The 17,528-nt window shown below is 37.1% G+C and overlaps 1 protein-coding gene and 1 non-coding gene across 5 annotated transcripts; both read right to left on the minus strand.

The window, feature by feature from the left end:
* Window positions 1-1,152: 1,152 nt before the first annotated feature.
* On the minus strand, window positions 1,153-15,993 carry LOC133851087 (importin beta-like SAD2 homolog). Of its 4 annotated transcripts, none has more exons than XM_062287401.1 (21): window positions 15,618-15,990; window positions 15,027-15,202; window positions 14,768-14,938; window positions 14,030-14,140; window positions 13,851-13,928; window positions 13,260-13,456; window positions 13,117-13,177; window positions 12,781-12,855; window positions 12,517-12,594; window positions 12,344-12,406; window positions 12,178-12,261; window positions 11,912-12,090; window positions 11,516-11,555; window positions 11,278-11,421; window positions 10,981-11,100; window positions 10,655-10,870; window positions 9,806-9,982; window positions 8,111-8,786; window positions 2,996-3,207; window positions 2,243-2,378; window positions 1,153-1,561 (listed from the first exon to the last, which is right to left on the minus strand). In XM_062287401.1, the coding sequence occupies exons 1-21, from the start codon at window positions 15,754-15,756 to the stop codon at window positions 1,404-1,406; spliced, it is 3,291 nt and encodes a 1,096-aa protein (XP_062143385.1). In that variant the 5' UTR covers window positions 15,757-15,990; the 3' UTR covers window positions 1,153-1,403. The 4 variants fall into 4 exon arrangements, with proteins under 4 accessions (XP_062143385.1, XP_062143377.1, XP_062143393.1 ...); XM_062287393.1 differs by having other exon boundaries at window positions 8,111-8,792; window positions 15,618-15,989; XM_062287409.1 differs by lacking the exons at window positions 1,153-1,561; window positions 2,243-2,378; window positions 2,996-3,207 and adding an exon at window positions 4,711-7,736 and having other exon boundaries at window positions 8,111-8,792; window positions 15,618-15,993.
* Window positions 15,952-16,024, minus strand: TRNAA-UGC (transfer RNA alanine (anticodon UGC)). The gene has a single exon. It is a non-coding gene; the product is annotated as a tRNA-Ala (tRNA).
* Between the last annotated feature and the right edge of the window lie 1,504 nt (window positions 16,025-17,528).

The following is a 17,528-nucleotide window of genomic DNA, read 5'->3' on the forward strand; positions in this document are numbered from 1 at the left end:
AGAAATACGGTAGTTCATGGTGGAGCTTTTCTTCACCTGAATTCTAGTGCTAGGGTTAAAATTGCATCTGTCGAGGAGTACAAAAATGCTAATTTGCCAAAGATAGTTTCACCAACCGAGAACATCAGTGGAATTCATACTAAGTGGAAAGCACATTCCGAAGGATATTATAAGGTAAATTGGGATGTCGTTGTTGATAAGTTCAGTGGGCGTATGAGAATTGGTACGTGGTGCGAGATAATGAGGTTTACGTGCATGCGGCCAGGAGTATGACAAGATTGGGTCACTTAGAGCCAGCATCCATAGAAGTCTTAGCAGCTTTCCATGCCATTTTTTTTCTGCAAAGAAATAGGTCTCCAAAAAAGTCTTTGGAAGATGATGCACTCTAAGTGATTAAAGCAGTGAGTTCTAACGATCACAGTTGGAGTAAATTTAATCAATTAGTGGATGACACTCGTAAATCATATCGTTTTAAACTCTCTTTCTAGTTGGCATATTCATCATATTAGTAGACTCACTAATAAGGCTGCACATGACTAATGATCGCATTTAAAGTAGATTTGGTCAACTAGTAGATGACACTTATATCGTTTTAAACTCTATTTCTAGTTGGCAAATTCACCATATTAATAGAATCGCTAATTAGGCAACGCATGGCTTAGCTAAGGCTGTCACTAAACAGTTCGTAAATCAGGTTTGGATAGAAGAAATTTCAGCATGAATCTGTGAAATTGTTTTGTTAAAACAATTTGCTCAATTTTTCTGATTGAGTTATAAAAGTACTAAATCATAATTAAAATATATATATGAGCACTATCTTAAAGGCTTACCATGTAGACGCAAATGTCTTAATTTCAAATAAATTTAAAGTTATTGTATCTATCAGTGTACATAATTTTACATTATTTAATTTTTTTAAGAAACGTATCAATATTGACTTTATATACACCGTTAAATGCACAACTTATCTATTTCAAATGAAGTGGGGATAATATCTAAGGGATGAATAAATGGTTTCATGTGGTTTGCGAATAGAGGTTCCCAACAATTTTAGTGCCTAAATTGCTAACAAACGGAGCAACAATTTGTTGAGGATCTGGATCCATGGTATGTCGGCCATTATTGCTGGGTCAAACTTAAAATAGGGAGAAATTGTACATCAAAATTTACTTTTAACTTCTTTTCACAATAACATCCCAAAAAAATTAAATAGCCGAAAAAAATGAGGAAAAGAGAAAAAACCCAGTGTGGTCAAGAATATAGGTCAATCTCAGAAATGATCGAAATTATAAAGCTTCCTGTTCCCTATAAATAATACAGCGCTGACGGCTAACTGCAGAACTCTACTGAAAAGCTTCTCTTTTTCCCTTTACAAACCTGGTCGTTTAACCAAAAACTCCCTCTCACCTGGATTGCTGGAAGTATAAACTACATTCAGGGTAGGCATTCAGGAAACGTGAAATGACCTGCAATGACAATGCCTGTCCTTGTATGAGAACATGGTGGTACTTCTCAATCAATGACAACACAACTCTCCGCTGATCGACCTCTTCCAAAGCACCTGCATTCCCAACATGACAAGAGCAGATGAATGAAATAATCATCCGACAAATTATACAGCAACCAGAAATTTTTTACCTTCCATATTATTATTATATTCATCCTATTATTTGATTGGTTGCATGCAAATATACAAGTACTACATGACACATGCACATCGATTGAATGCAAGCAGAAACCGCAGAAAAGACACATGGCAATCAAATTCTTAAGCTCTATTACTGGATTGGCCATGGATAGGCTAATCAGTTTTCAATTTCATTGCATTCAGTCTCTTGAAGCTGTATGGAAGTTATGGAAAAGAAAATGAAAAAACAATATTGGCTGATACTGGAACCAATATAATTTCCTGATTTAGCCGATGATATGTGAGTGTAGTTGTCTAATGGCCTTGCACAATATTACCAGTCTTTAGAGAAAATACCGATGGCCAACATAAGGGTTCAAAATCTGAGCAATTAGACAGCAGAATCCAAGCTTGCCTGAATTACTGGATTGAAATCATCAAAGCAATAATATGGGCCAAAAAGGGTCTCGAATGATCTTTTCAAAAGTCACAAATTCTGAGATAATTTGTCAATTTTTAAGATAATTTACTATTAGAACAGTTTCAAGTATTTTTCATAAGAATGGGCCACCAAATCATAGCAAGGCTATAAAGATTAAGCATCAACAGGCTTACCCAACTCAGTCTCGTGGTCTTGATCTTCCTCATCCCCCTCTTCAATAACTGTACCATTTTCCAAGGCAGCAGCTGCCTTAGCATACCTATCCAAAAATTCTTCTTCAGTTTCTTCATGCTCCTCAGGCTCAGACTCCTGACAGTGAAAATGAAATAAGTGCACAAGAGATCATGGCAACCAATATACTGATGTACAGAAAAACGAAATATAATCCGTTTACAACTTATGTACAACTACAATAACTTTTTTTAAAATCAACTATTGGATATGTAGGACCTGCATGCAGGAAAACAGATCCAATAGTTAGTTTGGAAAAAAAGTTGTTGGAGTTGTACAACAATCATTTCTCCAGAAAAACAGATCCCTAAATAACTAACTTTTTCATTTTATTTTCTGCTCCTCAGAGTGTAATGAGCATAACAGTTACAAACACAATTCACCTAGGAAAAAAAAAATCAAAGCGGGATCAGTTGAATAATTGGTCCCTCTCCCAGGCCAATGAGCTTCGGGCCTAATGGCAGTTCCAAACCTCATAAGTATGTGGTGGTGGGTGAGGTCACAGGTTGAAATCCTACCAGGTGTGTAAGTTAATAACCAAGCCAAAAGAAAAAAAAAAAAAAAGGAGTCCACCTCCCAGAGTGGATTTTACCTAAATTAGGATTGCCATTGGTAGGCAGGCAGTCCATAGAGTATACCTTATCAACTGCATTCCTTAAAAATTAAATCTACACAAGAAAATTGGGAAGTCAAACCTCATCATAGTCTTCGATTTCATCATCATCATCATCATCATCATTGTCATCATTTTCAGCCTCTCCATCATCTTCATCTCCTTCCTTTTCTTCCAGCACTTCTTTGAGCCGTACAGATGCCTCCAACAGTGAAATAAAGCAGTCATGCAACAAACCACCACTTGAATTTCCTAGTCCCAACAGCCGCTCAACCACCAGGGAAAGTGCCATCACTGAGTCATCGAACAATCATTAGTAATGTCCTCAGTCATTCAGCCTATAAAAAGACAGCTAAGGCTGACAAACAGACAAACAATGATTGGCCTTAGCTGACCATGGTCCAACAGTAAGGTCACAAGAACACCCTCAATTTTTAACATGAAAATCAAAATCAGATGAGAGCATGAGGTCAATGCTAAAAGCAACTACGTAGGTTGAAATTTCAATCTTCTGAAGAGTGGAGTCCAAAAGTAAAACTAAAATCCATAATAAATCTATCTTGCAAACCATTGGCCATTTTATATAGTCAAATGGACTATATCATTCAAGGCAGCAATTTTTTTTTTTTTGTAAGAAAAAATTATGTCATTAAAAACACAAAAAGGGAAGGGGGGGTGCAAACCAGATATGCAGACAGCGTGCAAGAGGTTAGAGCATTCTCTATTTTGCTACCCACTTTTTCAAAGCACCTACATCTAGCTCAGTATTTTAGCTATTCACTTTCACTATTCCATTTAAATATTCTTTTTCGAGAATTTCTTTATTGTTTCTACAACAATCATATCTTTAAAAAAATTGTTTTTTTCCTAATGATCATATTTTTTTATTCAAATTCACTGCCTCGCACCAGCCCTAGATATTCAGGTTGGTATCCAATTTTTTTATTTTGAAGAAAAATTTGCAAAAGTTACTAGTGATGCAGGAGAATCAGACATAATATTTGAATAATATTTTTGGTATAAGATCCGCAAAAAAATGGAAAGAATTTTGCATAATATTTGAAGATTATTTCTGCCTACAAGAATTTTACTGTCTCCAAGTTTAGGGATATTTTTTATTTTTATATTCTCTTTTTCTCCAAATGTTTTGCTTGGAGAACACTCAAAACCTAATCTATATAAAGGCATCTAGTCTATGTTATTTTTAAAATTCATTTTTTTAGTATCAATAAAATTTTAGTCTTTCAGAGTTATTCTCTGTTTGCTTTTTTGGGCAACTATGGTCTTTCTCTTCTCTAATCATTATTTTCTCTCAACCTGAGTTCTATTTTCAATCTTCAATTCTTAATTTTTACTGCTATCATACGCTATCAGAACAATTTTAGTTCTGCTTGGCGTCAATTTGTCATGCCACATAAATTGTTGGTATAGTAGTCACAACGACTTATTTGTGTCCCAAAGGGAGAGTATGCGAGAATACCAAGAGGAGAAGAGAAACCGAAATGAAAAGGAAAATAAAAAATAAAAATACAGAGAGAATGTTTCAATTTTTTTTCCTTATTTGGTGAGTGAACATGCTCACCAAAATTTTCAGTAATTTGGTGAGCCGGATGTGGAGTGTTTTAGTCCCATTTTAGTATTTTGGCTCGCCAAAATTTTTGGTTATTTTGGTGAGCCGGATGTGAGTTCTCTTTTTTTTTTTATATAAGTAAATGAAATTTTATAAAAGCGTAAAGCGCCCCTCTAAGTACACTGAAAGTATACACAAGGAAACGCTTAAGAAGGCAAAGAAAAACGAACAAGAAAATCAGAAAAGCTAATAGACACGGGAGACAAAAAAGCCTCCGTCCAAAGATACAACGTATGAAAAAACGAAGCAACAACATTCTCCATAGAATTCTCCAAGTCTTCAAAACACCTAATATTTCTCTCCTTCCAAACACACCAAAGAATGCAAATAGGCACCATTTTCCAAACTGCAGCACTCCTTGACCTACCCGCCTTCCACCAACAAGCAAATAAATCAACAACTCTCCTAGGCATAACCCAAGACATACCAAACCGAGAAAAGACATGATTCCACAAAGTAGAAGCCACATCACAATGAAGAAGAAGAAGATGGTCTACAGGTTTTCCATCTCTTTTGCACAAGTAGCATCTATCCACAATGATGATCTTTCGCTTCCTGAGATTATCCGCTGTAAGAATCTTTCCAAGGGCTGCCAACCACGCGAAGAATGCCGCCCTCGAAGGAGCCTGAGTCCTCCACACACTCTTCCAAGGGAAATGACTACCCTCACAGCCAGCCAAGGAGCTGAAATAGGACTTAACCTTGAACACCCCTTTCTTGGAAGGGACCCACCTAAGCCTATCAGCACGATCTCTACTCGCCATGGCTAAATGCAACACATGAAAGAAAGATGCAAAGACACCCACTTCCCAGTCATGCGCCTCTCTAACAAAGCTCACATTCCACTGGATAGAGCCGCCCAAAACCTCCATATTATCCGCAACAGAAGCATCCTTCATCCGAGCAATACCAAAAAGAATAGGAAAAGCTTCCTTCAACACCCTATCCCCGCACCACAGATTATGCCAAAATTTTGTCCTAGCCCCATCCCCCACCTCCAATCTAGAGAGACCAGAGAAAATCGCCCACCTTTTTCTGATATTCTTCCACAGCCCCACCCCATGAGCACCTACCGGCTCGCGAGAACACCACCCACCCCACAAACTACCAAACTTGGCATCCACCGCAACTCTCCATCAAGCTTCTCTCTCTATCCCATACCGCCACAACCATTTACCTAACAAAGCATGGTTGAACATCAACAAATTCCGAATACCCAACCCTCCATATGAAATTGGGGAACAGACTTTCGACCACCTCACCAAGTGAATTTTAGATTCTTCACCCAATCCACCCCAAAGAAAATCCCGTTGTAGCTTCTCTAAACACGCAGCAACACTCCTCGGAAGATGGAACAGAGACAAAAAGTAAGTAGGCACATTGGCAAGGGTACTCTTAATAAGGGTTACTCTACCACCCTTAGAGAGATACATCCTTTTCCAACTAGCCAAACGATGTTCTATCTTCTCAACAACCCCGTCCCAAATATGAGTGGATTTATATGAAGCCCCCAAAGGAAGACCAAGATACTTAACCGGCAAAGTGGCAAACCCATACCCTAAAATGTCGGCTAGCCTTTCCGCTTGATCAACATGCCCCACTGGAATTAAATTTGACTTCGTCAAATTAACCTTCAGACCCGAAGCTGCTTCAAACAGGAGGAAGAGACTCCGCAGATTACGCAACTCAGAAGAATGAGCACTACAAAAAATCAGAGTATCATCTGCAAATAGAAGATGCGAAAAATCTACGTCACCTATTTTAAATCCTTCCAACAAACCCCCCCTAACTGCAGCTGAGATCATACGGCTCAAGGCTTCCATCACAAAAACAAACAAAAGGGGTGACAAAGGATCCCCTTGTCTCAGTCCTCGGGAGCTATTGAAAAAACCAAAAGGGGAGCCATTGATTAACACCGAAAACCGCACAGTTGAGATACAATGAGCTATCCACCTACACCACTTTTCCCCAAAGCCACACCTCCTCAACATATACAAAAGAAAATCTCAGTTAACATGATCGTATGCTTTCTCCAAGTCCATTTTGCAAATGATGCCTGGCACCCCCGATCTACGCCTACTATCAATGCATTCATTAGCAATAAGAATCGGATCAAGAATCTGCCTCCCTTTGATAAAAGCGCTCTGAGATTTGGAAATGACCTTCTCCAAGACTGACTTCAATCTGTTTGCTAGAACTTTAGCAATAATCTTGTAGATACCTCCCACCAAACTAATAGGCCGGAAATCTTTAATGGAGTTAGCCCCTGGAACCTTCGGAATAAGAGAAATAAACAAAGCATTCAGGCTCTTCTCAAACAGACCTCTGGCATGAAACTCATCAAAAACCTTCATAATGTCCACTCTCACAACATCCCAGCACGCTTGGAAGAAGGCCATAGAAAAGCCATCAGGACCCGGTGCCTTATCACCATTCATAGCTGACACTACCTTCTTGACCTCCTCCTCTTCGAACGCTCTCTCCAACCAGCTAGCATCAGAATCTGAAATAGAATCAAAGGAAATACCATCCACCCTAGGCCTCCACCTACTCAGCTCATGAAAGAGTTTTTGGTAGAACTCAACCACGTGATCGTCAATATTTGTCTTATTAGAAGTAAAGAGTATCTCCAATCAATAAAGAGTCAATAGAGTTGTACCTTCTGTTTGAATTAGCTATGGAGTGGAAGAATTTAGTACACTTGTCCCCTTCTTTTAACCACAATTCTCTTGATTTCTGCTGCTAGCTCACCTCCTCCAAAAGAGAACACCTCTCTATCTCTCTGACTATCTCTGTCTTCTTCTGAAGCTCCTCCTCAACTAAAGCCCTACTTCATTCAATAGCATCAAAAGCCTGAAGTTCTTCAAATAACTTTCTCTTGTTCCTTTCTACCTTACCAAAAACCTCTTCATTCCAAATCTTCAAATCCTTCTTCAGAGCCTTTAGTTTACAAGCAAAAGCAAAACTAGAGGTACCTTGGAACGAGTAAGAATCCCACCATTGTTTTACCTTCCCCACAAAACCTTCTGCTTTAAGCCACATGTTCTCAAATTTGAAGGACTTGTTCCCCCTAGAGAAGTCACCACAATCAAGAAGAATCGGAAAGTGGTCTGAATAAAGGCGAGGAAGCCTCTTTTGAGACGACACAGGAAACCGAGCTTCCCAATCAGGGAAGACTAAAAAACGATCAATCCTAGACCAAACAGGGGGATCAAAAGTGAGCGACCAAGTAAAAGCACCCCCAATGAGAGGAAAATCTATGAGACCCAGCTCAAAGATAAAATCAGAGAACTCTCTTACACCAACAAGGCTACAAAAATAAAAGGAGAGAATGAAAAGCAGACAGAATCAAATCCTAAAATTTGTACCATCAATAAAATATAAGAACAAGTTGGTGCAATTTCGGCTTATGTTCAATTGAAAAAAGAAGCCCATTACTTATTGGGCGTCAAAAGGAAAAGAAACAAACTAGATTTGAAGCAAATATAGAAGACAAAGGCCAACTACTTAATCAATATCCGGGTAAAGAAAATCATTTCATACGAGTTAAAGAAGTAAGCTACTAACCAATCAACTTTATCTCAGAAGTTGCTGACAGACCATATTGACAGGAGCTGGTAAGAAGAAAACCCAGGGCAGAAGCCCAAATTGCACAGCCACCACCTTCACCCTTCTCCAAAATTCCCTCCACCACATGAGGATAACATAAGTAGCATGATGATATAGCAAGTAACAATGGCTTCCACAGTGAACAAGGCTTACTTCGAATTTCTCGGAAACGAGAAAATGCTCCCCTACTGAAAGCAATTGCCAATGATTGCTTCACACCATCTGTTTCAGAAGAGTAACTTGGGACATGCAGTAGTAAATGGACCATAGAGCAAGCTCTCCATGTTGCAGATGGATATTGTAAAATTGCCTCACTGACAAAAACACCAATGCCTTCGATGATAGAACGTTCAGGCACAGGTGGAGCTGGAGGGGATGGCATCCGTCTTACAAGAAAATTCTCCAGCCCATATTTGCTATGTAGATTCACAACTTCCTTAATGCAATTAAAAACTGATAAATCCTCTGTCTCTTCCCATGCATGCCAGTCTGCAATTAGATCAGCCCAAACTAGCAATAACTCTGATACTTTAAGCTCCAGAAGTACATTGCTTCCAGTTACAGAGAGCATAACGGACAAGAGCAACGTTGATGCATCCTCTATGCATGAAGGTGGGGGAGAAGCCTCACCTTCCTGATCCTTTCAAATTTGAAGGGAAAAATAAAATACATATTAAGAGAAAATTCAGGTAAATATGAAAAATTAAAGGAAAAAAGTGACTACAGAAAGGACACCTGACCAAGAACACCATAAGCAGAGAAAATTTACAAAAGTATGGAGGGTAGGAACCCATTATTTCAAGGATCAACTAAAGGAATAAAAATCCTTAATTCAGAGGCTGAATTAAGAGTAACAATATAAAATTGCACTAAAAGGATAATTGCAACCAACTACTAAGCTTAGTCCAAGTCAATACACATATCAGGTATTGACACCTTTAGACAGATATGCCTCATACTCCACTTAAAGATGTGATATACGATTTGATAAAGCTGTGTCTAACAAATCCAAATCCACCTTCAGTGAGCAACATCGCACAGTTGAAAACAATAAATTTCAGAACCTTAATGTAATGATAAAATGCTAGACCTGAAGAGTTGGGCAATTTCAACCAACTAGCCTTATTTACATGTATGTAAGGGGAAAAAGGTTCATCATACCATCTCAGGAGTACCTGTAGAACTTAGTTTGTTCATAAGAAATAAGGCTCTGTGTTTCTTCCATCCCAATTGTAATTTATACACCTCATCAGTACAAGTGAATAGCAATGCTCTTATGCTCTATATTCTATTATGCCACAGAAAAGTACACAAAATTATTAACTAAACAGATTGCATGCGAAAAGGATATACATATCACCACAAAGTAATATGTGTAGGGTAAAAGCTCTAGAATTGAAAATTGGAATGCTTTTTTTGAAGAAAAAAAAAAGACAAGTCCAATAAGTTGTATAGCAAAACTAGTGCGACTTGAGAGAAAATTAAAAGTGCCCATAGTACACTCCAAGTGCAATCAACTTTATATAAGAAGCTTTAACTCCCCACAGAAATACATAAACATTCTTTATCATCCATTGCTCACTGTAAATAAAGCTCAAGCATATAAAGGTAATCCGTTACAAAAATCTTACTAAGAATGAACCAAAGACTGACCAATTGATGTACAGGTGAGAGCCACGCCTGTTGCAAGAGAGCAGAGAATGCTCTACCAACGGTAGCTCGGCCAGATGCCCACTTTTCACTTAATTCATTTTGCTCAAGTTCTTCAGGCATGAAGTTTTCCCAAGATTGAGCCATTACTGCTAATGCCGCAAAGCCCTGTTCAACTACCTATCATAATTACAGTGTCAATTCATGAATAGTACCATACTTAACTAATCATCAATTATGTCATTTTCAAACCCCTTTTTTTCAACACAAATGATTTTCGGATCAGGAATTCAAATGTTTCAAATCCCAGTAAAAGTCAAACTTAAAGCAGATTTATGCATGCAAGACTTATCAACAGATGAAGTAAATGTATTTACCATGAGAAATATGTTGCAACATCAATGAACAGAAGTAGACGAACCACCAACCGATGGGTCAATTGCACATGCAGGTGCAGATGAACAAATAGACAAATATTTAGATAATGAGTATTACATCAGCAATATTGATCAGTCAAAGCAAAGGATCTGTATTTGAGAACGCAAACCTACCATTTATGGGACAAAATGGGCAAAGCATAAGGGAAATAGTGATTCAAAACTCAACCAGCTCAAATATGTGAAACTTTGTACTTGAAACCTTTTTAGTTTCTGATTAAGAAAATGTAATAGGCTAGGAAATGCAGTTGATCAAAAAAAAAATTCCTTGGTGAAGCCTAATTAATAAGCCACAAAAATTGCATTTATAAGCAGTGTCTTCATGCACTCATATAAGCGGTCAATACAACATACCATAATTGGATTTTAAAAATGATAACAAACCAGCAGACTAGCCAAGGATATCCACACATACTTGAGACCAAGGCTCCGGATTAGCAGGTATCAACTTTGAGATTGCACCAACCAATGATGAAACAATGTACGGGATATGAAATGCAACATTTTCGTCTCCAGCCTCCACTATGGAACTGAGAAGCTGACATAAAATGGAGCTTTCTTCATCTCGATTACTAATCCTGCCAATCACAACTTCAAGAAGAGGCAACCACTCAGGTGGCGCATAGTCATTCTGAAAAGAACAAGAATAAAAGCCAGGTCAAAACCAAGAATGACATTGTAAGTTGTAACAACTGCCCTTACAAAATCCAAAACTATTCATTCAGTGATTCAGAGACCTACCTCAAGAAGTTTAGCAATTGCTCCTGCAGCGGAAACCCTGACAGGATAACAAGAAGTATCTTCTTTATCTGGCATGGCCAATGCCTTCAGCAATGAAGAATATACATCTGCACTCATCTCCTGAAAGCAAGACTGAAACTCAGGAAGGGACGTGTGGTGGTGTTTTTCATTAAAAATTAATAATTCAGTTGCTCAAGTATATAGAAACAACACAGGAAGTAATATAGTGTGATAAGCACTTCTTCCTTGTGAAAGAAAAAAGTAAAAGAGATGGCATAAGAAAGAAAACAATCTTACTTCTGGCAGACAGGGTGCAAGCTCTCCAAGTACCCAATTTGCACTGGCAACCAAGTATGGTAGGCACACAGACATCTTATATAATGGTAGCACCCGAGTACAAACAAGACTTGTTATATATCCAGGTTCTTGCTCCCTTAGAAACTGTGTATGCAATATTATGATTATAAATTTTAATTGTAAAGGCTAACTAAACAATAACTCACTATTGACTAAATTAGTGGTGAGAGCCACTTACGTCTTGCAGACCACCGTATGCCATCAGAACACCATAATAACTGTCATATTTGACAACATCAGGAAAAAAAAAAAAAAAAAACACATATACATAAAGATACAAAAGGAACAGAATTAACACAGTTAAAAAAGAATCATAAGTGGAAGCCATTTCACATAGAGGAGGTGATGGCGAAAAGCAGCAATTATTCAAACAAGGCACCACCTCAGGGAAAGTCATTGGGAATGCTTCCAATAGTTAATTATTCGCCATCCTCCATCCCCCATCCCCCAAATGTGATAGGGAAAACAACAAAAGAAAACAAAACAAATCAACACACAAGCATCTGTAATTTTTTTTACAAGAAAGACAGTTTCAAATTGTAATTAATGGGTTATATCACATTCATGAACTCACTCATTTAAAATTCTAGTTTGGGATGCATTTGCATCGGAAGGAATAGGAAACTTTGACAAAAATGGAAGCACAAACAACTCCCCCATAAAACGGCGCTGACCATATCTCTTGTCCTTTTCACCTTTTTTGCGCTTTGATGAAGCTGAAGAACCACTACTAGAAGTGCCCACTGGAGGGCCCTGTAGGAACCAGATGACAACGTAAACAATATTACTTATCAAGAGAAATCGCTCAAAGACATTTACTGAGGAATACCAAGTAGCAACCTTTGACATTGAAATAACACCAAGTAAGTTTATTGCGCTTTTTCTGGCTGTAAACAAATCCTCCCTCCAACCAGAAATTTCTTCCTGTATATGATTAAAAGCAGTGAAATGATAGCTAATCAAAGTTTAACTAATATTTTGAAAAGATCATGATTAACTTTCATACAAGATCAGATGGAAGATTCTTCCGTATGTATTCATCTGCATCTTCTTCCCACTCTGCACTATCCTATTTTCAAGCATAACCATTATAAAGTCAGGGTTTAAATAAATAACTCATCCTTTAACCTAAAAGCAATTTTGAAACAATAATATGTAAACTTCTTCCAGAAACCTCACCTTTTCGTTCATAACTAATGCTGGAAAGATTGCAGTGTCCAACAAAAAGGTAAAATGAGGTGAAACTAATCTCCATCCCTGTTGTAAATGAGAATGAATATCTTAAAGAAAGAATGTTGCACTTAAACTACGATACCAACAGTCACACCCTACTGGTTAACTTTTTAAATAACAAGGAGATCTTGTGAATGCCACTTAGGGTAATATTGAGTAACTCCCTCCCCCCTCCCCAAAAAAAGAAAAAAAGAAATACTAATTACTTACAGGGCCTGTCTCCATGATATGCGAAATCACATCAAAAGCTAGGGAAACAACCCTATCTGATAAAAAATCAAGCTCCTGCACAAGAAAAATTACTTTAAGCTCTAAAATGACCAACAAATCAGCTAAATGGCCAACTATGGCAACGCTGTACTTATGCAAGCAAAATCAGGCTAAGAGCCATACAGAATCACATGAAAGCACAAACACAATGGTTAAAAAAAAATCAGCAGGCTGCAAAGGAAGTTTTGGTGCTAAAACAGAACAAGTTGTGGGTAAAACTGATATAAGATGTTCAAGATATGCTTTCTTGCATTACAAATTCAAAACAAATCTTACACTGATATTCCTGCTATATTTTAGTATGTTTAAAACACAGTTGATGATGTCTGGCATTAACCTGAAAATGTGAAGAAATGCACATTAACCAACCAAAAAATATTTTAAATCCAATAAAATCAAATCACAAATCACTGTATTACTTATCAGAATGCTTCCGGTGTCGGCTAATGAAAGCACAGAAAATGAGCAAACTTCTTTTCCCAGTCTTCAATCTCACCAAGTATCCATCTTCCATGTTGACAGCACAATCAAAACTCAACGAACCCAGAATGGCAATCAGGTCACGACAAAGTGAAGGCAAAACAGGAGCTAAAGTAGATGGCATATGCGACCTCACCTATAAAACTAACAGTAAGTCAAGAGCAATACCAGAAGTAACAAAAAAAAATGACATGACTGTGCAATAGAAAATAATAAGTACAAAAAAATGACATGATTATTTCATTGGAAAAGTGGTAACACAACCATATTTGGACATTAGATCATATAAAAAAACTATGACCAAAATTGCATATACCACAAAGTACCTGACTGAGAAGGCTACACTTGGATTTAAATAAGATAGTTGAATTCAGATGTACATTGATAATTGGATTTAAATAAGATAATTGAATTCAGCTCTATGTTGACGCTTCACGTATTCCAATAATTGAAAGTCAAAGTAAATAAATACTACTGATGATTCCTAAATCCCTTCAACATCAGTATCAGAAAGAGAAAGTAATACTTACAGCAAAATATATGCATTTGCACACAGTGAGAAGAATTTTCTCCATTTCCATTTCTGTTCTATCATGGGTAGCTAATGCCTGTTTCACACACCAAGAAAATCCATTAGCAAGGAGACATACGAAAGAACACCAAGGATGTCTAGGGACAAAAGAGCACAAAGAAGGGTAAAAAAGACTACCTTTTCAACCAAATGATGGAATAAAGATAGCAAGGGTACAAGAACTTCTTTTGCAATCAGCTCTAGTTGTGGTGACACTGACTCCTTAGCAACTTTAGGATTCAAAAAGTACTGCAAGACAAATTTTGAAAATTAAACTGACTAAGACAGCCTTAAATTATATGATTCCTAATGACCACTTCAACATTTTACCAAGTTTAGTTTTCACATGCCATTCTAATACACAATTGAAAGTCTCATGGAACAAAAATTTGTTAAGATTAATGATGATAGGAAAAATAGTTCATGCCATTGTTACCTAAATGGGAAGCAGATGCGTGAAACAAAATGAGGAATAGAAACACAAACATAACTCTTAAAAGTCCTACTTTTTTGGGAGCAAAATAGGAAAAAATGTATAGGGAATAAAGCATCCGAAATGGAAGGGGTAGGAGAGCATGACAAAATCAATGTGAAGGGATAGGATGATGTACATAGATTATCACTAAAATATGGACCGTAGTTTGATTGACATTTCCCACATCCTTAATGATTTTTCCAACTTCACTTCACCGTAATCTCCAAACAGTTTACTAAGCAAAACAGCCAGACTGTTTACTTGATTTTTCCACGTAAATAAAACAGTTTTCGCAAAAAATCCCTTCCTCATCGAAAAAGAAAGATATAAAAAATAAGGAGAGCTCACTTTCTCCATAGTATCTTAGCAAATTAGTTTATGCGTGATTACAGGTTAAGCACCTGGAAAGGTCGAAGAAGTGCATGAAGAACAGTGAGGGCATTTATGGTCTTCCATTGACAATCTGCATTATTGCTAATAAGATTACTATTTTGAATAGCAGACCGCAGATCAGGTACGAGTTCAGGCCACGAATCCTGCTTCACAAACTCAGCCGCAACAATGACCCGAAACTGCCAGCATACATATCCAAAGCTTACACACATAAGAAATGGTGCTGAATGGAAAGTTTGGATGACGAGAAAAGAACAATAAGCATACCGCTTCGACCAGAACTTTAAGAACCGCCGGTTCAACTTGAAGCAAAGCTCGCATGAGCTGGTCCTTGAACTCCTTACTGACTTTTGACGACAATGTACCATCATCATTGATACTTCGCCTAGTGAAATTCTTAAGGTAGGTGGCAGCAGCAACTTTTTGACCTTGATTTTCACCTCCTATAGATAAAAAAGTATAAGCTAACTAACACCATATTTCAAGTAAGATTTAACATTTTCAAGAAATAAAAGATAAAATTAAGCGCAATTGAGCAATAACGAATATGAATCAATGAGCTTTGACCTTATATCAACCAATTCACCATTATATTGATCAACAAAAAACTCAGGGTGCGTTTGGCTGCTTAAAAAAGGTGGAAACAAGAAAATGTAAACGAAATCCTTTTTAATGCCAAATTCTTCTAAGTTCCATGTTTTTGGCTTCAATTTTCGCCATTGACATAGCACTAATTGTATGAAATTAGAAGGACAAATATAAAACAGTAGCAAATTTGTATTCCAAGCCGAGTTTGATATCAAAGAAAATACAATTGCTATGAAGGCAAAATTGTGAGATCAGCGCGGGGGTTTGTACCGGCGGCGATGGAGAGGAGAGAGAAAGGGAAATCCGGCCAGACAGAGAGGCGTTCTAGAGCTTCCGACGCGGCACGAACAACGTTGCTATTGGGACTGAGCGTCTCGCTCAGCAGCTGAGCGATTTGAGCGACCTCCATTTGTGGTTGTACAAGCTTTTGTGGCGTTCGCAGAAACCCTAATTTATTGGGTCAGCTACGTGCAAAGATTTATTGGGCGGGAAAACTTATTTATAGTATAGTAGACACTGTGATCAGTAGTATCAGAGCTGTAAATCTGAAATGGACAGTAAATTCAGAAAACCATCTCCCGGTGAGTTTGAACTAAAAAGAGAATGGAGATGCGGGGTATCGAACCCCGTACCTCTCGCATGCAAAGCGAGCGCTCTACCATGTGAGCTACATCCCCTCTGGCAAATGATCTATTACTCTAAGTAAAATATTGGTTAACCCGTATCTACATTAATGTCACCCTCCAAAGATTACATAACTTTTTTTTATATAAACCGAAAAAAAAACATCTTAAACAGATAATTAAGTATGAAATTCTATATAATAGATTTTTTTTTTTTTTTAGACTTAATTATCATGCTGTTCTGTCTTTACTACTCAAATTACTATATACACTAATGTAAAACAAATGATATTTGTACACAATTTTTTTTATACACTATGTATATACACGAGTAAACCTTCAAAGATTACAGAATTATTTTTTTTTTCAAAAAAATAAAAACAGCTTAAACGGATAATTAAGTACGGAATTCAAAATAATGGCATTTTGTTCTTAGACTTAATCATCATGGTTTCCGTCTTTACTACTCAAATTTCTAATAAAGTGTTTAAAAACATCTTGTTTGAAAAATATAGTAATTTTAAAATGAAGTAAATAAAAATATGATATTTAAAAAATGTTGATAAATGTTTAATAGAATTATGGTTCAGCGTATAAAATCATGTTTTTCTAAAGCAAACCTATTTTTTGCAATTTGAAAACATATATTTTTTAATGTTTGTAAACTACCATTTTTTTCAACCACACTCTCAAACAGGACACGTTTCGCAATTTTATTTAAAAACACACTTTTAACTTGCGCAATTGGGTGACTAAACAGACTCTTACTATACAGCTTCCATTACGCACAACATAAGTGTCATTGTTAAATAAAATCTTTCATGAGTCAATAAATCATTGGGTTAAAAAGAAAAGAAAAAAAATATTGGCTTAAAAAAAAATAAAGGAAAAGTTCAAAACCAATCTTTGTGATTTTATTAATGCTCCATTTGTTTCGGAGTAAAATTATTTCTGAAAAATTATTTCGACATTTTACAATATTTGGTAAAGAGCGAAAATAATGGTTAGCAGAAATCATTCTCAGTTTGACCGTAAAAGCTTTTTTAATTTTTGGAAAATGATTTACGGTTTTCAAAACTATAAATCATTTTTCGAAATTAGACTTTTCGTCCTTACACGCATATTTGATATTCGATTGTCGGAATTCAGCAATTGTTTGTCGTCAAAATCCTGCCGGCACCGGAGTCCGGCAACATCCGGCCATCGTCGTCGGATGCCATTGAACTAGATTCTAGCCGAAACTGGCTGGAATAATGCTGGATTCCGGCCATGGTCAAAAGCCGGCTGGGTCCGACCACTAACTTGGCCAAAACAGCCAGAATCCTGCCGGATATGACCGGATTCGGCCAAATTTGCTCGCTGGAATCCGGTAACGGCGACCGGACGTTGCCGGATTCCAGCGGCATTTGCCAAACTCTGATTTTCGTATTTCGTAATTTTTTCGTGTGAGCCAAACGCCGAAAAATATTTTTGAGAAAATCATTTTTTTCTGAAAAATGATTTCACCGAAAATATTTTACGACAAAAATCATATCACGTCGAACAAATAGAGCATAAC

This window comes from Alnus glutinosa, chromosome 1 (genome assembly GCF_958979055.1).
Source record: "Alnus glutinosa chromosome 1, dhAlnGlut1.1, whole genome shotgun sequence".
NCBI lineage: Eukaryota > Viridiplantae > Streptophyta > Magnoliopsida > Fagales > Betulaceae > Alnus > Alnus glutinosa.

Bases quoted from the DNA above. Each gene is read 5' to 3' on its own strand.
- LOC133851087 (XM_062287393.1), bottom strand. From the start codon at position 15,756: ATGGAGGTCGCTCAAATCGCTCAGCTGCTGAGCGAGACGCTCAGTCCC. The intron at 13,457-13,850 runs GTAAGTATTACT...TTAGTTTTATAG, and splicing joins GCAAATGCATATATTTTGCT to GTGAGGTCGCATATGCCATC. The intron at 9,983-10,654 runs GTATGTGTGGAT...TAATTATGATAG, and splicing joins ATCCGGAGCCTTGGTCTCAA to GTAGTTGAACAGGGCTTTGC.